The sequence below is a fragment of the Myripristis murdjan genome, chromosome 18, assembly GCF_902150065.1.
Source record: "Myripristis murdjan chromosome 18, fMyrMur1.1, whole genome shotgun sequence".
Lineage (NCBI taxonomy): Eukaryota > Metazoa > Chordata > Actinopteri > Holocentriformes > Holocentridae > Myripristis > Myripristis murdjan.
The window spans coordinates 23347010-23374966 of record NC_043997.1 but is presented as its reverse complement, the minus strand read 5'-3'; the positions used below and the strand labels follow the sequence as shown (position 1 = coordinate 23374966).

The 27957-nt window shown below is 42.0% G+C and overlaps 1 protein-coding gene across 1 annotated transcript in view; it reads left to right on the top strand.

The window, feature by feature from the left end:
• Positions 1-20198, top strand: part of zanl (zonadhesin, like) — a 57192-nt gene extending 36994 nt beyond the window's left edge. The window contains exons 31-59 of the mRNA XM_030075768.1: positions 58-234; positions 727-935; positions 1716-1860; positions 1976-2223; positions 3188-3365; positions 3794-3902; positions 4191-4285; positions 5126-5302; positions 5806-6014; positions 6673-6817; positions 7637-7734; positions 8033-8179; positions 8339-8503; positions 9156-9283; positions 9615-9886; positions 10406-10614; positions 10795-10939; positions 12590-12837; positions 13131-13260; positions 13354-13555; positions 13677-13838; positions 14400-14530; positions 15071-15273; positions 15839-15974; positions 16225-16365; positions 17462-17555; positions 18616-18697; positions 18969-19012; positions 19887-20198. Of these exons, the coding sequence (XP_029931628.1) occupies positions 58-234; positions 727-935; positions 1716-1860; positions 1976-2223; positions 3188-3365; positions 3794-3902; positions 4191-4285; positions 5126-5302; positions 5806-6014; positions 6673-6817; positions 7637-7734; positions 8033-8179; positions 8339-8503; positions 9156-9283; positions 9615-9886; positions 10406-10614; positions 10795-10939; positions 12590-12837; positions 13131-13260; positions 13354-13555; positions 13677-13838; positions 14400-14530; positions 15071-15273; positions 15839-15974; positions 16225-16365; positions 17462-17555; positions 18616-18697; positions 18969-19012; positions 19887-19908 (4451 nt within the window). The 3' untranslated portion in view covers positions 19909-20198. The remainder of the gene's footprint in view (positions 1-57; positions 235-726; positions 936-1715; positions 1861-1975; positions 2224-3187; positions 3366-3793; positions 3903-4190; positions 4286-5125; positions 5303-5805; positions 6015-6672; positions 6818-7636; positions 7735-8032; positions 8180-8338; positions 8504-9155; positions 9284-9614; positions 9887-10405; positions 10615-10794; positions 10940-12589; positions 12838-13130; positions 13261-13353; positions 13556-13676; positions 13839-14399; positions 14531-15070; positions 15274-15838; positions 15975-16224; positions 16366-17461; positions 17556-18615; positions 18698-18968; positions 19013-19886) is intronic.
• The last annotated feature ends 7759 nt before the right edge of the window (positions 20199-27957 follow it).

Below are 27957 nucleotides of genomic sequence, written 5' to 3'. Positions count from 1 at the left end.
GCTGGAGTCCCCTCCACTGTCCCGCACACCTCCACAGCTCTTTTTGTCTGTCCTCAGGTGTCTTCAAGGAGTGCCATGCTGTCGTGCCCCCTGGCCCCTACTTCTCCAACTGCATCTACGACCTGTGTGCCACGGGAGGCCAGACGGTGGCGCTGTGCCAGGCCATAGAGAGCTACGCCGACCTGTGTGCTGCTGCTGGGGTTCCCATTGCATGGAGAAACAACACCTTCTGTCGTAAGTGTGTGTGTATGTGTGTGTGAGGATGTCATCACCACCCAGTATAAAAATACAATACCGTGTATTTCTTTTTACTTATTTTAATTTTGGCCCATATTCGCCATTCTGTGGTCAAAGGAATATTACAGGGGCACTAAAACCATCACCTTATTCATTTTCAAAATGTGTTTTATTTTATCATTAAGCAACAAATGGATGCACAAAGACACAGAAAAAAGTTACCAAAAATAAATGAAAGTTGGTTGACAGCAACAAGGGTAGCTGTTCATATGGAGGGACAGTGAGGTGAAGCTCCTACTGAAGGTGATGAATGAATGAAAGCTGCCGCTGTGTGAGGTCGGCCTCTCGGATCTGACCAAAGAAAACTGGAGAGTGTTTTTCAAAAGTTCTATTTTCTCTGATCAAGAACGCCTCCATCTTTTCCACCTGCCTACCCTCTGTTTACGCCGTGTCCTCCACCTCCACCTCCCGCTCCCTGCCCTCCTCCAGCCCTGAAATGCCCTCCAGGCAGTAATTACACCCACTGTGGCCCCGCCTGCCCCCAGCCCAGCTGCCAGGAGCCCGCGGGCCCCAGCGGCTCCTGTAACAAGCCCTGTGTGGAGGGATGTGTCTGCAACGAGGGGCTCATCCTCAGCGGAGACAAGTGTGTCCCACCCAGCGAGTGCGGATGCACCGATGAAGACGGAAAGTACAGGCCGGTGAGTGTGTTGGAGTGTGTTGGAGTGTTTATGAGTGTGTTTGAGCATGTGCTAGTTGTAGATCAAAATATTATGCTGTCTGCTTCACCCCAGAGCTCTATATTTTGTTAGATTTTGTTAAGGTTTGTAATCCAAAGTCTGAGGCCATTTCTGCTACAATGGATTAGATTGAATTAACAAAGAGCAGCAGGAAGGATATAACAAGGAAAGGAAAAGTTTGAAAAAAAAAAAAAGTAAATAACCTGAAATGAAGCCTAATTCTGTCTTATAATTTTCTCTCTGTCTCTCTCTTTTTCAATTTTCAGGTAATTTTTTTTTTTACCTTTTACTAATTTCTTACAAATTTGTGGGTCATTTCTTGCTTAATTTCTCACTGTCTTTTTTCCCATGTTTTTGAAAGAAATCAAGCCAATTTGCTCAGGTCTCAAAGGGTTAAATGCTTGTGAAAGGCATCAGACAAGCATTTAAAAACAATATTCAACACAAAGCGTCAAACACAAGAAATCTGATGTTGACCCAGTTTTCAACAGGTGAACTGGTCCCTAGTCAAGAAGAGACGTGTGTGTAATTTAATTTGCATAATGTCAGCCATTGGTTGCCTGAACCCAGCACAGATTGAAGTATTAGCTAGTTCACATCGAAAGAGGAAGTTTTAGCTTGATACTCTGCCATATTTCATTTTTGTACACCGAATACATTGAACTGATTGTACACATACTATTTTGTGTATCTCTTCTGTGTGTGTGTGTGTGTGTGTGTGTGTGTGTGTGTGTGTGTCAGGCTGGTGAGAACTGGTATGTGGAGGGATGTGAGCAGAAGTGTGTGTGTCAGGGTGGAGGTTTGATCCAGTGCCATAACACCAGCTGTGCCCCCGCCACCGAGAGCTGCCAGCTACAAGATGGAGAATATGGATGCCACCCTCTGGGTATGTGCACGCACACACACACACACACACACACACACACACACACACGCACATGCACATCTCTGGTCAGATATGACATCCCTGCTAAATACTTCCCTCCGTTGCCGTCCTGCAGGAACTGGTATCTGCTCAGTATCTGGCGACCCCCACTACACAACCTTCGACAAGACCACCCACCATTACATGGGAGCCTGCTCCTACACCCTGACCAAACCCTGCAACGAGACCTCCGGCTTGCCGTACTTCACCGTGGACACGCAGAATGAACACAGAGGAAGCAACAAGAAGGTTTCTTATGTCAAGGCCGTGGTGATCAACGTCAACGGCATGACCATCATCCTGGGCAAGGGCCGCAAAGTCCAGGCAAGTGGCAGCTGTCACCCCGTCTACTGCAGTGAAGCTGCTCCGTTTAGCTCTCATTTGAACATCAACACATCTTTACCTCATTATGTACAACCACAGCTTTAATGCAAGTGCTGCAAATAAATGAGACCATCTCAAAGATGGATTTTACATTGTGTGCCACTGGGTTGGGATTGGAGGTCAATCATTTTTCTTGCTTTAGGGAACAAAAAGGAACTTAGTTTTGAGCTGGAGACAGACACACATCAAAGCCTAGTAATCTGACAGTGATAGAAAAGTACAAGGAAGACGGTGTCTTGATGAGCAGACAGTGGATCAGATTTTTTTCAAAGAAGTGAAAACTTTAGACCAGCAGCTCTGAAGTTCCACCTGTCCTGTGAGCTTTTGTCCCAGCTCTGCTTGCACATTTGATCTGGACACTGAATGGATTTCAGATGACCTGCCAGGAAAAATGCATTTTACATTTTCTGCAAACCAAGGATACCTTGAACTGTCACATTTTAAGTGTCTGAAAAACACTGTGTTTTGAATATTATCTAACTTTTTTGACCTTAACCATGACCTTTATCTAACCTTAACCATGACCTTTATCTAGCCATAACCATGACCTTTTCCTGACCTTAACCAGGTAGTTTGTTGGCTAACAAAGCTGATGAGGCAGCTGTAAGTGGCTAAAGGAGCTAACAAGCTGACTCTGCCCAGTGCTTTCACAGTCTGGTGATTCTGACTCAGGCTCCACCTCATTGGTTATACGGCTAAATGTTGACATGCGGTGTCTCTTTGAGTCAGAAATGTTGACATTTCAATGTATTTGTTGGTTTGCAGAAACATAAAATGGTAACTTTTAATTCTTTTCAGTAAATTTTGATCCAGTTCACTTCATTGATGTTGACAAGCAGAGAGCGCTCCTTTAACGCTCTGTATTGATGACCAGCTCACCTGTGCTGTTGTGTCTTCTCTCCAGGTGAACGGGACCGCTGTCGTCCCCCCGCTGACTCTGACCAACGGGGTTAAGATCTACCTGAGTGGCAAGTTTGTTGTCTTGGAGACGGCCTTTGGCTTGAGGGTGCGCTTTGATGGCAACCACCACGCCGACGTCACCCTGCCCACCTCCTACAGCGGCCTGCTCTGCGGCCTGTGTGGTGAGGACCCAGGGCCCCCAGGAGCCCCTGGACAGGCTCATACTTTGAAAGTTTTTTTTTTTGTAAACTGTCTATGAATTCACTTTATCTATTTTTATTTCAATTATTATTTTTTTTAAATTATGTGGTATATATATTGTAATTAAAAAAAAAAAAAAAAAAAATATATATATATATATATATATATACACACACACATACATACATACATATATATGTGTGTATATAAATATATATGTGTGTGTGTGTGTGTGTGTGTATATGTGTATATGTATATATATGTATATGTATGTATATAATAAAAAATGCACACATTTTTGGATTATTTCTTGCTAATTTGCTCATCACTTCTTTTCCCATGTTTTTGAAAAAATAAAGTGTCTTTAAATTAATTTAAATAATAATGAACTCTGTCTGTGTCCTGGCAGGAAACTTCAACGGGCAGTCTAAAGACGACAACATTAAACCAGACGGTAAACCGGCTGCAAACACCAACGAGCTGGGAGACAGCTGGCAGGTGCCGGACCCACGGCCTGAGTGAGTACCACAAAGAGTCAACACACACACACACACTGCACAGATAATATCAGAACACACACACACACACACACACACACACACACACACACCACCGCTAAACATGAGGCTCAGTTCAGCACCTTACTGAGGAGAAATCCCAGCAGCAAACAGTAACAGGATTCTGCAAAGGAAATGAAACAGTTGTGTACATTCAGCTGTCACAGCTCAAGATCATTCATCCCAATTCTTTTGTTTTATTCTCTTCATCCTTCTGCTCCTCCTTCCATCCCTCCATCTCCTCCTCAGCTGCACCAACGGTGGAGGACAGGAGGACTGCGACAAGAATGTGGAGGAGGAGGCCAAGAAGCCCACGAGCTGCGGCATGATCACTGATCCCAACGGTAAGATGCACACACACACACACACACGCGCGCGTGCGTGCGCGCGTATTGGCTGGGTAATTTTCGGCTATCTTTACTGTTGAAACTTTAAAGCTGCAATAAATGAAACCACATAAACAAAGCCTGTTTATGTCCAACAATAAAAAATGTGCAAATTGCCTCGTGTTTTGGCCGACTGTGAGAACCACACACACTCAGCTGGTAAACTACGGCCTTATTTCACATCTTTTTCAGTTGAAATCACTGAAATCATCCCTCAATTAATATAAATAAATGCTTAAAATAAATTGAAAATACACAGTATTTGTTGCAAGTATATACAAAATATCTCCACTCAAGTTCCATCATTGTATTTTAAATTTTTTTTTTTAAAAAATACCAAAAAATCGAGAATTGCTATTAGATTAAATAAACGAATAAATATAACTATCAAAGTTGCACCAAAAGCAAGCGAACCTTTAACGGAAATATTGAAATTGGAATATATATATATATATATATATATATATATATATATATATATATATATATATATAAATTTGGCAGCAAAGTGGCAGCAAGTATTTTTAGTACAACAGTCCTGGAGTTTTCAACCACTAGAGGGCAGTACAGCAGATTTTTTCTGCTTGTGTTGACTTCCACTTTAAGAATGAATGAAATTTTTAAACTCTAACGACACTTCTACACAGTGCAAATACCAGCAAACAAACAATTCTGTCGCCCTCACAGTTTTATCAAAACTCTGTTCTGCAAATAAAAAGTTTCAGAGTTTAGGTGAGGCTCGCTGGAGTCCCCTCCACTGTCCCGCACACCTCCACAGCTCTTTTTGTCTGTCCTCAGGTGTCTTCAAGGAGTGCCATGCTGTCGTGCCCCCTGGCCCCTACTTCTCCAACTGCATCTACGACCTGTGTGCCACGGGAGGCCAGACGGTGGCGCTGTGCCAGGCCATAGAGAGCTACGCCGACCTGTGTGCTGCTGCTGGGGTTCCCATTGCATGGAGAAACAACACCTTCTGTCGTAAGTGTGTGTGTGTGTGTGTGTGTGTGTGTGTGTGTGTGAGGATGTCCTCACCACCCAGTTTACAAACAGAAATACCTTGTATTCCCTTTTACTTATTTTAATTTTGCCCCATATTCACCATTCTGTGGTCAAAGGAATATTACAGGGGCACTAAAACCATCACCTTATTAATTTTTAAAATGTGTTTTATTTTATCATTAAGCAACAAATGGATGCACAAAGACACAGAAAAAAGTTACCAAAAATAAATGAAAGTTGGTTGACAGCAACAAGGGTTCATATGGAGGGACAGTGAGGTGAAGCTCCTACTGAAGGTGATGAATGAATGAAAGCTGCCGCTGTGTGAGGTCGGCCTCTCGGATCTGACCAAAGAAAACTGGAGAGTGTTTTTCAAAACTTCTATTTTCTCTGATCAAAAACGCCTCCATCTTTTCCACCTGCCGAACCTCTGTTTACACTGTGTCCTCCACCTCCACCTCCCGCTCCCTGCCCTCCTCCAGCCCTGAAATGCCCTCCAGGCAGTAATTACACCCACTGTGGCCCCGCCTGCCCCCAGCCCAGCTGCCAGGAGCCCGCGGGCCCCGGCGGCTCCTGTAACAAGCCCTGTGTGGAGGGATGCGTCTGCAACGAGGGGCTCATCCTCAGCGGAGACAAGTGTGTCCCACCCAGCGAGTGCGGATGCACCGATGAAGACGGAAAGTACAGGCCGGTGAGTGTGTTGGAGTGTGTTGGAGTGTGTTGGAGTGCGTGCTAGTTGTAGATCAACATACAGTATTATGCTGTCTGCTTCACCCCAGAGCTCCATATTTTGTTAGATTTTGTTAAGGTTTGTAATCCAAAGTCTGAGGCCATTTCTGCTACAATGGATTAGATTGAATTAACAAAGAGCAGCAGGAAGGACATAACAAGGAAAGGAAAAGTTTGAAAAAAAAAAAAAGTAAATAACCTGAAATGAAGCCTAATTATGTCTTGTAATTTTCTCTCTGTCTCTCTCTTTTTCAATTTTCAGATAATTTTTTTTTTTTTTTTTAAACTTCTTAAACTTCTTAAACTAATAATTTCTTACAAATATTTGGGTCATTTCTTGCTTAATTTCTCACTGTCTTTTTTCCCATGTTTTTGAAAGAAATCAAGCCAATTTGCTCAGGTCTCAAAGGGTTAAATGCTTGTGAAAGGCATCAGACAAGCATTTAAAAACAATATTTAACATGAAGCGTCAAACACAAGAAATCTGATGTTGACCCAGGGTGAACTGGTCTCTAGGCAAGAAGACGTGTGTGTAGTTGTGTTTGTGTGCATATGTGTGTTTACATTTGCCGCTGTGTGTGTATGTGTGTGTGTGTGTGTGTGTGCGTGGTTGCGTGTAGGTCGGAGACACTTGGTTCACAGAGATGGACTGCTCGGAGCGCTGCAGGTGTAACGGCAACCACAACATCACCTGCGAGCCCTGGCAGTGCAGCCCCGCTCAGGAATGCAAGGTGGAGGAGGGGGTGCTCGACTGCCACTCCACAGGTACGCCTCCTCAAACAAACACATACAAAACGTCAGGAATGGGACACTGAAGTAAAGTAGGAGCTAACCTCCGGCCTGACAGTCAGCAGCTGCAAAGACTTTTCCAAGTTAGCATGGAATTGCAGAATTATCCGCTCCAATGTAGTGAGGAAGCAGCACAACCTGTGATCATTTGCTTGTTATAAAATAAAATGTGTGAAATAATTATTTAAAAAGAAATCACACAATATTGACTTTAAGAGTAACTCAACCCAAACCCAAATTCTCTGGGAGAAGCCTGACCTCTAGTGGTGAGAAGTAGGGCGCTCTATGGTGTTTGGTGACATCACCTGTCACCAAACACCTGGCATCCTACTTTTCACCACTAGAGGTCAGGCTGCACACAGATTTGGGTTTGGGGTTCAGTTCCTCTTTAAAGTATCAGCAAACCTGTTGGAACCTCTTCAAGGACTCTGAAAAGGTTTTATTATTGAGACGGGGGGTTGAATTACTGAGAGAGTATTCTAGCATTAAATTCAAACTTTCATTTTCATTATTGTCATGAAATTATGAATTACTACGAGAGCATATGAGGGCCATTATAGGGAGAAAAAAAAGTTACAGAGAGGAGGTGGTGATATTCCAGGAAAAAACTTTGAGATTGAAGACATGAATTTACAAACAGAAAACTCAGAAAAAAATAGTTTTTCTCATCCTATCAGATAATAGTAAGAAGACTCTCATCATCTTCATCTCTCTCTTTTTCAAACACTGATGAACTTGCAGTATGAGACTTTTTTTTCCACATTTCACTGACAGCATCATTTCCGTCCTCTGTAGGTAAAGGAGTGTGTCACGTGGCTGGAGATCCACACTACTACACCTTTGACGGTGTCATGCACACCTTCATGGGCACGTGCACGTACACTCTGGTGGAGGTATGGACATAAATGCAATCATATTTCATATTCTTCTGTATGCTTTCTGTAGTACGCACCTTATGAGTATAACAGCCTGCAAAGCACACTAATATTAGAATTTCTTTGACTTCTCATTATTTTCAAAGCAATGTCAAAAATGCTCTGTTTTTGCATGTATGCCACTGAGTATTTGAATGAACTGTGTTGTATATTTTCACAGTGTCATCTTTATGAATGTTTCTCATTTTATTTGAAAAAGGAAATTCAAATTTTCACTCTCTCTACAGTAAACAGTGTCTTTTTCATCACCCCCCAGGTGTGCAACACCACCAAGGTGACTCCCTTCAGGATTGTGGCCAAAAACGAGGAGCGCGGTCAACCGGAGGCCTCCTACGTCCGATCTGTCACCGTCTACCTGCCGAATGATGTTAAAGTTACACTGCAGAAGAGCCGCAGGGTCCTGGTAAGGAGGGAGGGGTGGAGAAAAGGCATGGACGAAGGATAAAGATTTGGATTGCCTCATTTTGGCAAAGTGAATGTGCTCTGTCCATTTTCCCCGGATAAATAAAAGGTTACAGTAATAAATGATGAACGACCTCTGATTGATTGATTTGACTTCTAGCTGAATGATCGGCGGGTGCGTACGCCCTTGTCCATCGACGTGGCCGGAGCCAAGGTGATAACCAGTGGAGTGTACAGTCTGCTGGACACCAACTTCGGCCTGCAGGTCAAGTTTGATGGCGTCCATCACCTGGAGATCACAATCCCTGGAGAATACTTCAACAAGGTACGACAGGAGCGAGTCACTAAGCAGAGGTTTTCAAAGTCTCAGACTGTGGGCCTTCCCTTGGACAAAGCTTAGAAAAAGTCTTAAAGGGACCTAAATAATAAGCTTTTGGTTGTTGTTGTTGATTTAGTATTGAATTGTAGAACCGTTTCCCTGTACATGGGGTTAGGGATGGATGATATTGGATTTTTTTGCCAATATCCAATATTTTCCGACTCTTTTGACTGATTACCAATACTGATGAATGATACTATATGCACATATTTTTCCACCTAATTGCAGGGAACATCAACCTTCTCCTATAGAATTAATGTATCATTATGCATGCTCCTATTGTGATGGCCCACTGGCAGATGCAGACATAAAATACAATGCTTTTCGAAATGTACACTTTGACTGCAGCATGGAGCATTTAGGCGTAATTGAAGTGTCATCTTATTAGTAGGAATCTTTATTTTGGGCTGATACTGATATTTCAGTAGCTCAGAGTGAGACCTATAATGCAGTTGTCCCTCTGCAGCAACCAATGGGATCATTTCCAGGTATTTAAACTAAAGTGAAATGAAAGTTTTGCTGGGCATCTGTTGGAACCCGCTGAAGGACCGCTGGTCTTTGGACTGCTTTAGTCACCTTCGCATCCCCTCCTCTTCAGGTATGTGGAATGTGCGGGAACTACAATCACGACTCCTCTGACGACAACCTGATGCCCAACAAGAAACCGGCCAAGGATGTGATCGAACTTGGCAACAGCTGGAAGTCAGAGGGAGACAGTGATCCTGGGTCAGTGGGCTTTCCTATTCCACATGGTTTTCTATGCTTATGTGTGTAGTCAGTAAGGGATATTCATAAAACTCAGCAGCATGGTTAGTGTGTCAGTGTTTTCAGATCTACTTTCCAATTCAAATGGGAAAATAACAAGAAAGAAGCTGTTAAATGAATGTCAAAAAAATGTGCACTGGGACTTTTTTAATGTATATATTTTGGCATAATCCTCTTTGTTTGTGTTTGTTTGTTTGAGGATGTATCTTACAGAGTTATTTCCAGAGTCAAGCTGCTTCATATGTGAGCTGAAAAGCCCAAACCTCAGGCCTAAACCATCTTTATCTTGCAGCTGCCTGCCAGACACCCGTCCAGATATCCACCCCGACTGCACAGCACAGGAGGAGACGCTGTATGAGGCCCAGTGCGCTCAGGTTATTCTCTCGGACCGCTTCAAGCCCTGCCACTCCGTGGTGCCCCCAGAGGCCTTCCTAGGCAACTGCATCTATGACATGTGCGAGTACGACGGCATGCAGGCGACACTCTGTGACAACGTGGAGGCGTACGCTCAGGCCTGCCAGAGCGCCGGAGTCACCATCAGCTGGAGGAACAGCACCTTCTGCCGTGAGTCTTAAAAACACAAAACAGGAGTTAAGAAGTGCAATGTGACTCGTTACAAGTCAACAAGTCATTAAACGTCATCAAAAGAAGACAAGGCGAGGCACCACACATTCAATATATATATATAAACACAAATACACAGGCTTCACCATTTTGGTTAGTGTAAACTTGCTTTGGTTTGTCACTGTTTCAAAAGGAATTTAATTGATTTATTGATTTATTCACGTGTGTATTTGAGTTGTATCACTTTAAAATGTCTGAAATGTGAAAACCACAATATTAATACCTTTAATAATAAAGGTATTAATAATACCTTTTTAATTTCAAAATGGGTGAACTATCCCTTTAATCTTCAACCAAATGTTGTTTATTTTATCACATTTATTATATGATGCTCTCTATATACATAAGGTACTTTGTGAGTGAAAGTAATTACAAAGTGTTTATGAGGCGTATTCATATACATAATGACAAGTGCAAGCATTTTTTCATGTCTTTCCACCTTTCTCTCCCTCGCTGCAGCCCTGCCCTGCCCGCCCAACAGCCACTACTCAGACTGCACCGCCCCCTGCCCCCCCACGTGCTCCGACCTCTTCCCCATCTTCTGTCACCTCCCCCCCACCGCCTGTGTGGAGGGATGTCAGTGTGACGCCGGCTTCGTCCTCAGCGATGGGAAGTGTGTTCCCCTGAGCAAGTGTGGCTGCGTGAGCTCAGACGGGGAGTACCATGATGTGAGTACTACACCAGGGGCCATGTAAGCGCTGAGTAGCGGGCATTGTATCAGAGAATATCCACAACACTACAGTCCATTATCAACTGATGCTAGAAATCAAAGCAAAACAGCATAGGAGGATGCTAGATCTTTTCTCTCATGGATATTGTATGCATGGGTGTTTGTGTACATGTGAAAGGTGGGAGACTCGTGGCTGACGGATAAGTGTACCGAACAATGTACCTGTGATCTTGGTGGGAAAATCACATGCAAGGACCATCACTGCAAGTCCAACTCAGTGTGTGACCTGGATAAATATGGAGACCGCTACTGCAAACCTGCCAGTGAGTCCATCGCTCTACTTAGCTTCATTTGTCGTTTCGGGTGTTTACAAATGCATCTAAATTAGTCAAAAATGCAGATGAGGAGCATTCTTTAAAAAACACTCTTAAAACTGATTCACTTATTTCACAGCTGAGAATATTTTAGCTCATTATGACTGCCCCTTCAAAGCTTTGCTGATTGGTCATCATCTCTCAAGTCTTGACAATAGGATGTGATCCGTTTTGTGTTAGGGTTGGGCATTTTGCTTGTTGGGCATGTTGCTAATGTTTACAGAAGAATAGGGTTTCTGCAAATGGAAATATGTGAACCTTAGCCCAACGGCTTTTCCATCTCCCCCGAATCATAAATCCTTAAATAAAATAACAGTTCTAAAATGGTTTGTTATAAGAAAAAACGTTAACTATTAAAGACCATTTGATTTAGTGGATGGTTCTTCATTGCACTAATTGGCTTTTGCTGAAATTTGACCTGTGAAACCAGTTCATCACCAATTCAAAGAACTCTTTTAATGGGTCTTTGTAGCACCTTTGGATATTCTTTGACGAACCATTTAAAGATAGACAGGTCATACTTTGTAATGTTAATTGCATTGATCCAGCAGGTCAAGTTGTAGTAAAGATGTACAGCAGATGACCATTTATCTCTGTAGCCCAGTGCTCTCCACATGCATCTTCTTCAAAAGTCAGGCCAACACTGGTAGAGAACCATTCTGTACCAGATTAGTTTGTAAAGTCTGCCAATAATGTGCTATTCATCAACATGTATCATGTATCTTTTCATCATCAGCTACTCACATGCTGAGCAACATGCATCAATCTCTCCTGACTGACTGGCTGAAGCAGTCTTGAAACAACAAGCATGGATAGATGACAAATGCAGGCTTAGATGACAGTCACACCAGCACTAAAAAAGATTTGCTTATTCAGACCCGTTCAGAACCCCGCGAGGTACAAAAAATTATTCGCCTCTGGTGAGAAGGTAGTGTTGTTTCTGCCTGTGCGGCAAGTTTAATTCAGATTAAATTTGACCCGTGAAATGGCTGATGCTAAACCAATGAAAGATTGCGCTCCTTTTCACCAAATCCCAAATAGAATTTGACACAGAATAGGACACAGCTGCAGCCTCTTCTTTTTGGCTGCATTTGTCTTTCTTCTTTCGCAAATGAGAAACAAAACCCAAGCCTTAAGTTCCCAAGATCCTTTGTTCTCAGGGTCCTGTGTTCCCTCAGTCAATATTCTGTTAACACACATTAACCCTAACCCTAACCCCACAAATCTAAGACCTGGAGAACATCTTTTCTTTTTCAGGTTCCCATTACATACTATATTCAACTGAGCAGCACAGGACCCTGGAAACATAGGACTCTTTGTTATGTTCCCATTTTGTGCCATATAAATCTGGGGAGTATGACCCTGGGAACACCGCAACAGGTGCAGTCTCCATGCAGGGCAAATTCATCACAAAAAAAGAACATACTGGATTGTATCTTGTAATGATTTCAGAAAGGTGTGCAGACCAAAATGTTGACCTAATAAAGTTAATATCGCCATATGAAAATCTCCAGGTTTTTTTTTTGTCCAAATGATGAAACAAATGCACCAGAAATGTGCATTCATCCCCTCTCCTCTTTACTCCCCTTTCCTCTGTAGAATTTGACAAATGCTCTATCTCTGGGGATCCTCACTACCGAACGTTCGACGGTTTCACCCATCACTACCAAGGCCCCTACACCTACATCCTGACCCAGGGCCACAACCTGCAAGGCTCACTGCCGTCCCTAAAGGTGAGGGGTAAGAACATCAGACGTGGTGGGAACAGGAGAGTGTCTTTCCTGGATCAGATGTACATCGATGTCTACGGCATCAATGTCCGCTTCCTGCAGAGGAAAACTGTCCTGGTGAGTTTCTTGGCTAATCTGTTCATTTGTGCATGTATGACAGCTGACATACAATTAGCAAGGGCTATGCTACATCTTCAACAAAGGATTAAGGCAGAATCACCTTGATTGTTAAAGGAGAATAGGCATCTTTGAAACACAGGGTAGAAGGATTCCAACCAACAAGACCAGAGCCTTTGAATGAAGGGTGGCCTATCTAATGTTGTTGCATATGTATTATAATTTGCCATTGTCATTTGCTTGGCACTTACCCCTGAGTGAACTTTAATCCTCATTGTGACTGTCTTCACCAGGTGAATGGCGAAAGAGTTGCTCCTCCTTTAAGTCCAGTTGATGGTTTGTCCATTACCATGAACTCCAGGCAGGTCCAACTCACCACTGACTTTGGACTCACCGTGCGCTTTGACGGCAACAGTCGAGGAGGTAAAAGAGAGACCTTCATCATCCTTAACTCAACCATTCTGAGGCTTGTTCGTGAATTAATTTCCCTCATCTTACTGTCTATTTGTGTGTCAGAGATTGTATTGCCCAACACCTATAAGAACTCTGTCAGAGGACTGTGTGGAAACTACGACGGTATCACCAGGAACGAATACATGAAGCCAGACGGGACAGTCACCAGGAACCTGAACGAGTTTGGAGACAGCTGGAGGGACAGCGACCGACTGGCTGACATGCAGGAGACCAGAGATGTTCCTCACAGAGTTCACCTGCACAGGTAAGAACACAACCAGGGTCACTGCATTAGCTGTAAAAGTATAAGGTGTGAAGAGTGAATTTCCTAATGACATGCAAGACCTAAAAGAATGCTGTTGTGTTTCTCACAATGTCCACCACAGGCGAGAGGTGGAGACGGATCCAGATTCAGGGTTTGAAACAACAGGCTGCTCCCAGTCTCAGCTCAATAACTATAATGGAGTGACTCAGTGTGGAGCACTGTCCGACCCCAAAGGACCATTCGCTTCCTGCCACAGCACCCTGCCGCCCAAAGCCTATCAAGAGTGAGTAGTCAGTTTGTAGTAGTAGTCAGACTTTTAAAGAGGCAATGATACAGACAGAGTTATTCCTGTTTACCAGCTCTATTTAGCACATAATAGGAACCTAAAAAATGTTCTCCAGCGCTATATGTGGGGGGTTGGGGTAAAGTAAAGGGTTAGGATTAATGTGCATTATCAGAATATTGAACTGGGGAACATAGGACCCTGGGAACAGAGGACTCTGGAAACATATAGGACCCTGGGAACATAGGACCCTGGAAGCATAGTACCCTGGGAACATAGGACCTTGGGAACATAGGACCCTAGGAACATAGGACCTTGGGAACATAGGACCCTGGGAACATATAGGACCTTGGGAGCATAGGACCTTGGAAACATAGGACCTTGGGAAGATATAGGACCTTGGGAACATAGATATGCTCCCATTGGAGATGAAGAGGCTGAGTAGAAGGGAAGGGAGAAGGGAGTAGAAAGGAGTGGTTTTGCTGCTCCCAGTGGTGGGAGTGGTGGTCATTAAAATGGCACAGTGCACCTTTAATGTATATGTGTGTATTTGTCCCTCAGTGACTGCGTGTTTGACCTGTGTGCTGAGAGCGGCAGCGCAGCACTGCGTTGTGCCAGTTACGATGCCTACGCTGTAGCCTGTCAGGAGGCTGGAGTCAAGCTGGGACCCTGGAGGCAGCAACTCGACTGTGGTAAGAGGCCAGAGCACAAACACACACACATCTCAAGTTTACTTATGACAAGTAGCACAGGAAAGTCAGTTTGTTTAAGTTGATTTTAAAAAGTCAATACTTGACCTCTCCCAGGTTCGAGTAATGAGATATTCTGTTTTTGTGTCAGTTGTGTCTTGCCATAGTCCTTTATTGGGATTTAAATGTGCGTGCAAAACAGTAGCAGGAAGAAGAGAAAAAACTAAGCACCAATGGCTAATGTTTAGAGACAAGTGCATTTTGGGGAATAAATGGTAAAAGAGTGTGCCACATCAGTCTAATACTAGTACCAATGCACTGATCAGGCCTTTTAGACGCCGCATCCAAACTCTTCAGGTCACAAAAGCCTGACTCTACATCGTGTTCCCTCAGAGGGCATGATGTACCTGATGTACCTGGCTTTTCAACACCTTCATTTTTCTCCCATTTTTTGTCATTGTCAAAATTGCCTTTGATGTGTCAGTGTCTCAAAAGCTATTCTCTGCACCCACACCACCCCTATCTCTCTCTTTCCTCCTCCAGTCATGTCCTGCGCTGCCAACAGCTCCTATTCCCCCTGCATGTCGGCATGCCCCGCCTCCTGCGCCGACCTGGCGGCGCCCTCAGAGTGTGACACCACTTCCTGTGTGGAGGGCTGCCAGTGCTCCCCGGGCTTCGTAATGAGCGAGGGAGCCTGTGTGCCATACCCCCAGTGTGGCTGCACCTTCCTCAACCGATATTACCCAGTAAGTGGCATTACAGGATGGTGTTATTCACTGCCATTACGGCTCTTCTAGGTACTAAAACACAGACACAAAAAAAAAGTTTCACACTGCTGCAGCCTATTAGTTCGCTTTTACTACAGAGCTTTTTGGTAATTTCATGGTAATTTTCCTGTTATTTCTTTGAAAAATGTAATGTTCTGCTAATTATTTGGGTTTTTTTTGGTCGATGGCCAACTTTTATTTTGTTTTATTTATTTATTTGTGTGTGTCTGTGTGCTTGTGTGTGTGTGTGTGATAATTTTCTTTCCTTTCGCTTCTTTTTTCACCTCCTTTTTTGCCTCCCTGTAAAACTGCTGTGCTTGTGTTTGTTTGTACTGGGTTAATTATCAAGTAAGCTTCAACCTGCAAGTCACTCAAAAGTCAAGCGGCATCTCCCTACTCACAGTTTCCATTTGGAATTGAAAAAAAAAAAAAAAACATTCGATATGTCACTTTTCTATTTTAGGTGTTGTTATTTTTCCTCCCTTTACTCTTTACCCACCTTGTTTCATCCCTCCTCGGTCTTTTCTCTCGCTCTGTCCTGCAGCTGAATGAGAAGTTTGTGACCGAGGACTGCTCTGAGTCATGTGAATGCACCACCACCGGCGCCGTGTGCCAGCCCAAGACCTGCCAGTCCGGCTTCGTGTGCACCGTCTACAACTTCAAACGGGACTGCTACAGAGGTGGGGGTGCGGCTGGAGATGAGCCACAGTTACATGAGGGGAAATATTCGCACTTTAACCCTTTGGAACCTGCGCAAACTCATTTGATCTCTTTCAAAACCATGGGAAAAAAGGAAAATTGTACAAAAAAAGCATTTAATCAGATGAATAAACAGGACAATAGGATGAATCCACCAGTATTAGCCTTATTCATTTGCGTAAATTATTTGGTGTAAAATGAATGAATGAATGATGGTTGTGTTTTCTCCAGCGAGTCCCTGCCTCAGCATGCCCTGTATGAACGGAGGAACCTGTGAGGAAGGCAGCAACGGCACCTACGTCTGTCGCTGTGCAGAGGGCTTCGAGGGCAGCAACTGTGAGGCGGAGAAAACCAAAGAGCCCGAAGGACTCGGTACGGTCAACCATCACTTGTTCTACTGGTCGTGTTCTTTGAAACGCTCACCTTAACATTCCTCTTTCCAAAACGGAGGATTTTTTATCAACAATTTAAGACCTGGAGTGCAGATTTTAAATGTTTTTGTGGGTGATGAATTTCTTCATAGGACGGACCAAGCTGACCTCTGACTTGCAAGATTTGAATTATGTCCTGCAAATTTAGTGTAATATCTACAAAATGTATATAGTTCACGTCACTGCTCATCATCAGATGGCCGCCCACCCAGAGCGAGGTCCTGCTCGAGGTTTTAAAAGAGTTAAAAGAGTTTTTTTCCTTGACATGTGCTTGCTCATGAGAGAGATTTTATTCATGGGTTCAGACAAAACCTGCTCAATCTCAGTGAAGCGCCTTGAGATGACTTCCATTATGATTTGACGCTGTACAAATAAGATTATTGAACTGAATATCAGATTTAACAAATGCGTCACTTTACACTAATTTAGTGAAGTGTTTTTTCCAACTTGTGTCTCACGTGTGTTGCATGGCATTTTCCGTTCAACCAAACTGAAAAATGTATTAACGAACCAGAAAAAAAGAACAGTTTTATAGGTCATGAGAGCACTCTGGCGCAGTAGCTATGGGAAAATCGTGGAATTTTACATGGAGGCCACAGTGGGAGCCCTGTGATGGTGCACTTTGGGAAATCCATGTGAAGTTTTTGAACAGCAGCCCATAGGAACACTGTTGTGTGCATCCTCTGAGCTCTGCTTCCCTGCTGGTGTGTCCTTGTTTAGTGTTCCTGTGTGTTCTGAGCGGTCATGGTGGAGGAAGCGTGCTGTAGAAATGAGTAGACTCACGGTTCGCCTGACAGCCTGGTTGTGGAATCAGTGGATGCTTGTGGTTTGAGAACAGAAGATCACAGACAATCCACAAAGCCCGCAATGTTTTTCTTCTCTGGGATGAAACTAAAGCTAGAGCAAATCGCAGGGGAAATACATTTTTTAAAGGGAAAAACACATTTAGGCCCAGTTCCTGCCATTGAATTAAAGGAAAAGCCCACTCAACAATGTTGTAGTGCACTGTTGGTGATGTCATGTGTGTCTCCTTCCAGAAACCAAGTGGATCATCCTGATCGCAGTCCTGGTCCCCGTAGCTGTGATCATCATCGTCACGACGATAGCGTGTGTTTGTGTACGCAAAGCCAAGTAAGTACCTGCAGGTGCCACTGGGTGTGTTGTGTCAATATCCATGAATGTGTGTGTGGATGTACCGTACATAAGCATGCATTATTACTTTCAGAACTCTTAAAAAATTGCTACGTTGGCCTATGAAGATGTATATTTTTTAAAATACATTTTCATAAGCCATTATTTAAATATTAGCAGTGACTGATTTAGAAGTTTAAATTACAATTTTTATGAAATTTCAAAATTTAAAAACTGATTTTTAAAAAAAAAAATTTAATGTTTTTTCTAACATATATTTATATATAATTCATATATGTATATATATACTACTTTTGTCAACTTTAAGAACGTCTATTTTATTTATATTTATTTATTTGTTATTTGTTATTTATTTTATTTCGTTTTTAACTTTTTTTTCAAGATGTAAAATTTCATTATGTATTACTAATATTCATCTCTTTCACATTTTTAGTTTTTAGATGTGACTTTGCACTTCCTCCCAGTGTATAAATAACTAAATAAATATAGAAATAAATAAATGAACAACAACAACAGCAAAAATTACAATCATAATAATAATACATCTACCCAGTCTAAAGAAGTGATTTTATAGTATTTTTGAAAGGCAGTAAAGGGAGTTTTGTTCAGAGGATTAAAGGAGTAGTTCACCCTAAAGTGACTGCTCAGCCGTCCTGTCAGTGTCAGGTCAGTCAGAGCTCCAGCAGCAAACACACTCTGCTTCAGCCTCTGCAGCTCTGCCTCAGCTTTCCCACAAGCCACTGCAGCTCCCAGGGCCACTCAAACAATAAAGAAGACAAAACAAGGACACTGAGCTCAGATATAATTGAAGTGCTATAGCCCAGGAGTTGGATGTGCAATATTTCCCGGTATCTAACACATGTATCGTCTTTCCCCTGCTATCACACATGCAGCACTAGCAGTGGTGTTGTCAGGATGGGACTGGCTGATCTGAGGCCTGTGAACTGGATGTGTTGCATCACCAGTTCCTTTTTTTTTTGTCACCTTGCAATGTCTGTACTCGGGACGTGGAAACTGAAAAGTGTGATATTCGTTCCAGGTCCCAGGTTTATGTAGTTGAGCTGCAGCAGCGACTGGCTCAGCTCCACAGTGGCTCTAGCGTTCAGTACAGCATTCACAAGGTACAGCACAGTGACGGCTGCCTCTTGTAGCTGGATCAGACCCCGGCTCATTTTCCGACAGAAAAAACACCAATTCACCACCTCTTGATTTTTCTGGGAGTGTATTTTCACTGGATGGGGTTGGCATGTCTTCACCTTAATTTACTTATCTGGTTTACTTTGGGGACTTAATTTTTTTTTTTTTTTTTTTTAATAATTTTAAGACCAGCTGAGCCAGAGCATGTTCACGTCTAGGTTTTCTAAAACTTTTCTTCACATTTTGTTTTCCCAGGAAAAAACAGTACGAGGCACAGAAACTCGGCCTGAAACAAACAGGTAGGAACTGTCACGAATGAACACATTTTGCATTTTAAATGAGCTGAAAACTCACTCCCTCTGGCAGCCATGTTGGAGCTTCAGCTGATTATGCTTCTATATGCGCAACTTAAAGGGATAGTTCACCCACTTTGAAAAATGTGATATTACGTCACTTCCCCCTCCAGTTGTTCTGTAGGACAGTAGTGGTGCTATCTTCCTCTCATAGCTACTGAGTGCTGGATACTGGCTGGATACTCCAAATGCTAACTGTTAGCCTCCTGCCACTGAAACAGACTTCCCCCCAGCTAACACTCTTAACCACCTAAACCACCTTAATCCACTCAAACTGTTACATAAATAACTTTTGATGAGTTTGATGATTTGAATGAGAGATTTGTAAAAGAAAACAGCCAATAGCAAACTCATTCAATCCACCTCCGTCTCTGTGGTGGCTGCTGCTGCTCTGGTGCGGAGTGATACAGGAAGTGCAAAAGTTACCAGATCTTTCTGGATGTTAATAACAGGAGAAAAAATACATTATTAAACATTATTTTTTAGCAAAACTTCTGTCTGTATGCAATGAGTAATAGTATAAGCATTGTAGTTTTGAAAAGCAACACTTGTGACGAGATGTTAAACCTTCTTTAAGTGGATTAAAGTGGTTATTTCTCAGAATGTTAGCTGGGGGGAAGTCCACCTGAATGGCAGGAGGCTAACAGTTAGCATTTGGAGCATCCAGCCAGTATCCAGAATACATCTAATTAGCATACTAGCTAACATGTGTAGACTGTGTGGCTCAGACATGATGCATAAGCACTTTTGTGACTCAGCTGCAAAGTCTCTGTATTTGTTCTACCCATAATGCAGTGCTCCATCTGTCTCTGTCTCGCAGGTGTTCCATACACAAACATTGAAGACCAGAGTAAAGCTGATAAAGTCACCGCTATGTGATGGAAAACCGTTCTAGACGCTTGAATGTACAAACCACTCAGAAGCTCTTTTCTTCCAAAATGAATCACTGTAAAAAAAAGAGAAAATTATTACTGTTAGCCAAATAAGGCAAATATTGTTTTTATCTTGAGAAGTTGTAAACACTAAGAATATTGCTCATATGCCCGTGTTGCTGCCTTAACTTATGCTTATGAAGATGTAATTGTTCGTCAGAGATATGTCTATTTAATTCACAGAATCTGTTTGTGACTTTAAGAGTATGTGTGTATTTTTCTGAATGAAATAAATTATGTTGCTGCAAGCAAACTGTTTCAGAGCTTGTCTTTGGTTTGAGACACAGTGCACACGTATCATGGTCTTATTGTCTCGCTCTAGGACACACAAAAACACAAAATGGGAGTTTGCAGACTTTTTCATGATGTGAACCCTCAATAACCTCAATAAACCTCGAGCCCCATTTGAGGTCACTTTGCCCCCCAGAGACCCTTAAACCAGAGATATTTTGGTTGTGTTCAGTGTTAAATGCTTGGAAAAAGTCAGATACCTTTCATAAGCATGTAAACGCAACAAATCTGACAGTAATATTTCATCTTAATAATAGCTTGGTTTAAAAGTAATACTTCTCTTTAAATTAAAAAAATATATATATTTTTACTCATTTTCAAGTTTTTTTGCACAAATTTTCTGTAATTTCTTTTCCTAATTTTCTGGTAATCATTATGACTGTTATTATTTACAAATGTTTCTTTTTTTTTTTTTTTGTTAAATTGCTGATCACCTTTTGTCTTGTGTTTTTCAGAGAAATCTAGTGAATTTGCACAGGTTTCAAAGTTTAGATGTCATATTTGAACACTGACTGGTTCAATAAAATGTTCAAACAATCTTAACTCATTTTCTGCATTGGAACAATTTCCAGGCTGTCAAATTCCAGTGAAATTAAACTATTCCTCATTTTGCTGATGACTCTTTGGAAAGGACCGCTGGGGGTCCCTGGACCCCACTTTGAAAACCACTGTCCTAATGCCTCTGCCTCTGTCCCTCTGTAGTCATGCTGTCTTCTCGAACACTGGAGAAATAATAATGTGCAAATAATTAATGAGGTTGTGGGTCCAAATTTTACCTCTGAAAAATCTGCCATGTTGGACTGCACTGCACATCATCATCATCATAATTCTGTTAATATGAAAAGCTTTCTTTTCAGTAGCAGCGGCTGATGTCACATATTAAACTTTCAGAAAACAGGCACATTAATGTCAGAGTTTATCGGTTTATGGATGTGTCAGCATGTTTGCAGCAGTTTTACAGTCTCCAAAAAGTGCATTGTGAGGCTTGACAGAGCTCCCACATACGCCGAGGTCCTGCTGGCTGCTCCTGCTCCGCTCTGGGCTCCAGTTCATCTCCAGGCGTCTCCACAGAGTTCAGGTTGGCTGACGGAGGAGGCCACCTGATGCAGCGCTCCGTCACCGTGGGCCTGTCCCACAGCTTGGACGCAGTCTGCAGGTCCTGTGTGTCACCGGCCTGTCGCTCCTCACTCAGCACAAACCACATGAGACCGTGCCGCTGCAGAATCCTGCGGGAGCCATGTTGGTCAAACGGGCTTTAAGTTCTAAAGAAATGGCCGACACTCATCAGCAAAGTGCCACCACACCATCACATCTCCTCCCACACATGCTGGACGAGTGGAGCCGCACATGCCCACGCCTGTTCACTTCACTGTCTCTCACTAAAACAAGTCCAAATTTGATTTTTGGGCTGATGAAATCAAATTTCCTCCAAATATAATGTAGGATATCCTAATGATCTAACTTAATGTGTGCATGGAAAACCAAAACTTCATTTTCGACAGCTGAAGGAAAACACAGGAAAACCAGCGAGGCTTCTGAAAGCTCCCACACATCACCCCTGTTCAATACTTATAAAACCCTTATCGAGACATTTGTCATTCCATCAGAGGAAATTAAACACACTGGCTATTCATACACACCTACAAATGGAAGGAAATTTCCCTCTGTAATAGGCATGCACCCCAAAAACATGCTACTATATAGACAATTTGCATGCAAAAATATATAATGCTGTTCAAAGCACTTTCATTTGAAATATAATCCTGTACAGAAAAATATTGTCTTTATATTTACTTAAAACCATAGGCCATTCACGTCAGGATAGACGACCTCATCATGAGGAAAATAGATTAACAAAATACATTACTTATTAGTCACTTTGACATCAGGGAATATAATGGAAGGGCTTCCCTCCATCATATTCCCTGCCTAAGAGGATATAATAAGGGGGATATAGAGGAATTTACTTAAAATGAAAGTATCATTGTCTGTATGTTGCTATATGTGCACGTTTGGGTGCGTATGTGCGTGTGTGTGTGTGTGTATGCATCTCTGTTTGAAGAACTACATGGAATATGCCATTGTTTTCCTCTCTTTATTGTTTTTTCTATCTTTTTTCCATTTTTTAGTCTCCTTTCATGCAGTTCCATCATCCATTTAGTTCTTCTTAGAGTCATAATAATGACTGTCAGTTCATGTTTGTGGCAGATTAACTTGTTTAAAATCAGTTGAAAAAAAAAAAAAAAAAAAAAAGTTTTTTGTTATATCTTTGGTGCTGCTGCAGATAAGGGGCCTTGACATGGCAAATACAAAATATCCAGAGTTGTTAGAAATAAAATTCTAATGACTGTCATCAGTCATAAATTTTTTTTTTTTTGGGTGGATATTTAATTTGCTTCAGCTGGTCTGGACTAGCTCTGTGTATTGCTTGAAAGTGAAAACTGAAGAATGAATTGGGGGTTAGTTGATGAGCTTGTCTTACTATTTTATGCCTTTGTGCATCTGTGGGTTGAAAACCAACCATAAATAAGGAAAAAGGTCACTGCAAAAGAGTGGGTGGTTTGAACGTGGCTATCTCAAAGCCCTAGACCATCACGCTGTGCAAACAGAGAGATGTGAAGAGGAGAAAACTTTTATGAACACCAAACGCAGAACAAAGCGTTAACCCTGCAATATTGTGTTTTATTTGTCATTCAAAGACCTGGCAAAACAGGAAACCCAAAACAAGGTACAATTACTTGAACACTCCAGCTGGAAAATTCAACACTTTAAAGTAAATTGGCCCGGAGGCTCCTTAAAAATAAAGGGCATTTGATCTGCAGCCGTCACAACAGGGAGTGGAACTTCAAGGCGCGTTCAGATTGTCAACAAATGGGAGCGCACGTCTGAACTTCTAGCAGGACATCAGACGTCTGCAAAAACTACCCATCATCCAACTCACTTCACAGTCCACCACATTCTGTTGGGACTCCAGGGCTCATACACAGTGTCAATTACAAAACGCCAGACTTTTCCGAGAATTTAAAGCCACAAACTGAACTTTGATAGAGTGATGGGTTGTATAGTTCCCTGGGTGTTATGTGAAATCTAATTAGCTGCTAATCCACAAACAGCTCCCAAATTAAAACACTTTTAGCACATGAACCAACACAAAGAAAAGCAGATTATGCCAATATAGAAAACTACAAATCCTAGTATTATTTTTTTCCCTGTGTCGTTACAGTCAAGTCAGGTTGTTTCTTCCTGGTGCGAGGTTACTGTGTTGAAGTTTGCTGCAGATGCTAGTTGCCGGATCTACTTTCCAATTCAAATTGGCAAATAACAAGGACAGAGACATTTCATTTCCGAAAAAAGTGGGAACCGGGACTTGTTGTTTTCTATATTGGCATAATACATTTTGTTTGTGTTGGTTTATGCACTAAAAGTGTTATTTTGGGAGCTCTTTTGCTGTGCTAATAACATGAATGACACAAATCCAGAGCAGCTAATGAGGAGATTTCCCCACCATGTGGACTCATATCACACCCAGGGAACTCTACAACCCAACACCAAAGATCTACTTTACTTTAAAAGTTTGGAAGATTCTAATGTCCAGTTTTTACATAACTATAGATCAGTATTAATGGCAATCCTTCACAGTAACAAATACCAGCATGTAAGAGAGGCAAGAGGTTGAAAGCCAGAGAAGATATTCAGTCTGTATTCAGTCATTTGTATGTTGGCATGGTACAGCAGTAATATTACCAAAAAAAAAAAAAAAAGGTTTTGTGCAGTTTTTCAAGAACTGGAAATGACCAACGTCTTCTCCCACATATTCCTATGGTTCCCAGACCTGTGTATGAACCCTGTTATTTCACTTGGGGTGGTTCCAGGAAATACTAATACAACTCGAAACTGCAGTCCGAGTCGTTTGGAAAAACAGAACAATACATCGAAAGCAAATAAAGTGCTTGAAGCAATAGACAATGGACAATGACAAAACCCAACTTTACATTAACAGTCTACTGTTTTGGTCAGGAACGGTAAAAACAAAACGTTGTTGTCCGTGTCGGGGAAGGAAATGGTAGGAGCAAGCTCGGAGTTTGAGTTGCACTGGAATGTGGATAAATGGGAATGTTGATGTTGTGTCGGTGCAGTATGTTCCTGTTTAAGGGTGCGTTCATACCAAGTGGGTTTTTCAGCAGTTTATTTGAAATTCAGAGCTTTTACTGCAGTTCAGTTGGTTAGACTCAGTTTGAGAGCAGTGCCATTCAGGCTCAGGCGGCACCGAGTAACTGCTCCCACATGTCTGAAAACGCTGCTTTGGAAGTGTGGTTCATTAAGACTGGCTTTATAATCCGAGCCAACTACAAAACACAACCCCAGAACGCAAACCCTGGCGTGTATAAAGTGACAGATGTTGACATGCTACAGCAAAACCTTTTCACGCTCGGAGAGTGGAGCAGAACAAATGACGATGTTGATACTGATGCTCATATTCAGTTTGTTCGTGTGTTTCTGACTGGCACGAACGGCTGAGAGGACGAGGGCAGACAAATCCATTACGCCAAAGTTACAGAGAACCTGATTTGTTTTGATGACTCAACTGCCGCACAGGACGCCTTTTTAACTCAGTGTCAGAGCAAAGAAAACAAACTGTGGGCGTCTTTACACGCTAAGTCAAGGCAAAAGGGAATACAGCAATGCAGACAGGCAAAAATAACAGCAGGTAACTTCAGGGGGGAAAAAATCATCCAGTAAACGACAAATTTCACACAGTTAAATTACATAACAGCAACACACCAAAAAAATAAAAATAATAAAAATAATAAAAATAATAATAAAACCCCCAAAACGAACATTTCAACAATTCCTAGAGCTAGGGCTTACACAAATGCAAGAAAACCCAAACACACATTGGTATACATTTGCACACACCACAGTAGGATATTCATATAAATGCAGCTGTAAACATTCAAAAAGGAACGCTGATTCTCAAATCTAGGCTGATTTCACTACACTAAGAAATGTCCAGCGGAGTAATGAGAGCTTTGTGTTCAGCAGCCTCTGTGGGAGACCGGACTATCAAAGCCAGCAAAAAAAAAAAAAAAAAAAAGACAGGCTAACATTCACTATTCACATTCTTCTGCACTGAGCCAAAGTTCAAATAAAAAGGCATGAGGGGGTTGGCACTTCACCTACATTACACAAACTGAACAATGTAATCCCACTACAGTGCTTTAACTTTCCATTTACGCATGCATAATTTGGGTCATAATGGAACTTTAAATTCAATAAACCACATTTTATTGCTACTATGCACACTTGCAGAGAAATTCTAGCCTGATATTAAGATGTGAAGCAAGTTAAATACAAATGCCTCCAGAGGAAATTTCATTTTGAACAATATTCATGCATAACCAAATTAACCTGACGACAGCGGTGCAACAGATGTAAACAAACAAGACCATTTCCGAGAGGACCGCCAGCGTTCACTGTCACACTGTGGGATCTGGAGGGAATATTCTGCTGAATTGCTTTATGGCACAAAACAGGAAGTGGGTGCTGTTCTTCCATACCAGATGGAATTAAAGAGTTTCTGTTCGCTTCTGGTGGAATGAAAGAATAGACAATGGAAATCAATCACTCACAGGATGTTTAGGTCTCTTCCGGGAGGGGACACAGGAAGTAACCTGGTTTATCGGAAATGTGGCCGTAAAGCAAAATGGAGAGTTTGAAGGAGTGTTGGGTTGTATAGTTCCCTGGGTGTGATATGAGTCCACATGGTGGGGAAATCTCCTCATTAGCTGCTCTGTGCTCCCTTAAGCTGCTAATCCAGACTAATGCATCTCTGTTTCTTTTTCATTTTCATAGCAAAACAGCTCCCAAAATGACCCTTTTACCACATAAACAAACACAAACAAAGTGGATTATGCTAATAAAAAAAAAAAAAATGCGACCAGTCCTGGTACCCATTTTTTTTTTTGGTACAATTAAAATTATTTATGAAGACCCAATCAAGTTCTTTCTTCCTGGCGTAAAGTTATTATGCGGAAGTTTCCTGCAGATACTGCCTGCTGGATCTACTTTCCAATTCAAATAAGGAAATAACAAGGAAAGAGACGTTTAATTTCTTCAACAAAATGGGACTAATCCGCTTTGTTTGTGTATGCACTAAAAGTGTTTTTAGTGCATACACAGAAATAGAAAATGGATAGAAATACAGTATTGTGGATCAGCAGCCCAGAGGAGCATGGAGCAACTCATATCACACCCAGGGAACTATACAACCCTAAACTCTACCAAAGTTCAGTTTTGCTTTAATTTCATATTAGGCTTCCAATCATTTCCACCATGGTCTCATTTGTTTACTGGGATAAAAGTACAAATATGAAACTGATGGTTAAAATGATACTTACAGCATCTTTAAGTATTTGGGATGATTACTGATGAAATGCAGGTCAACTATTTATATTAAAATGAAATGTGAACCTTCAACAGCAAGTGTATGTAGTTAAATGGTGTGTGTGCACTATGAGCCATGTGATCCTAACCATACAGCGTGTGTGTGTGTGTGTGTGTGTGTGTGTGTGTGTGTGTGTGTGTGTGTTTGAGCGCATGAGCACAAATGTCACTCTGTCCATTGGTATGAGTGTGATGGAGCATTCCAGTGTTGGACGAGGACTAAGCTGCTCGCAAGACATTGTGTGTGTGTGTGTGTGTCTGTGAGACAGAGAGAGGGAGAGAGAGAGAGAGTGAGGGAGACATGTGGAAAGGGTAAGCTGACCTTGAGGCTGTGCTCCAGGAAACCTCCCGCTGCATGAATGTGAGTGGAGATCAGAGCTGTTCTGTCATGTGCAGCGGACCATGTGGAGTGTGTCTAGATTAGGATTAGGCTGATGTACGGGGTCCACACCGCGCCAAGAAAATTAGGAAACTGAAAGAAGCCGAACACTGACACAAACTCTCGGCCATCGGCAGCCTACAGGAACCCCACCTCACCTCCTGCATCAAACTATAGCCACAAATCCTTCCCAACTATTGTTTCCATCAGTTTTCTTACGTAACACAATCAAATATTGTGCTGATGAAGTAAAGGAATACTGCTATTTAGTCAGCTTTGTCATGAAGAGACGAGAAATCAAAACACCAAAATCATCCATGTGTAGATTGTTTGCAGCAATCTGACACTTTACTGTTTGCTAACTGTCCTACAGAGGGATGATTTTGGTGTTTATGTTCTCATCACTGATGGATCCATAAATCATGAGGATCGTCTATTAAATGAGATGAATTCACCTAAACCCCTCCCAGTTTAAGAGATGATGGTGAGCCAAAATAATAATAATAAAAAAAAATAATATAAACAAATCTTGCAGATTGTATTTAAATGAGGCCTGTTACTGAAAATGGGCTTTGAGCTGTGAGCTTCAGAATTACATTTGTGTTTGGACACTTTAACCTGTGCCAGTGTGTCAGCGTGCTGCTGCTGTGGAGTGGAAGTGAGAGGTAAAGCAAAAACACTTAACACCAGTTCAAAATCAGATTCTACAAAACGGAAATTTAACACGCCACATTAAAAATAAATAGACTTTGCATGAATAAAATACAAATAAAAACATTCGGGTAGCTTTACTGCTAAAGATCCAGTGTGGAGGCTGATGGACAGGCTGGGACACACCGAGCAGC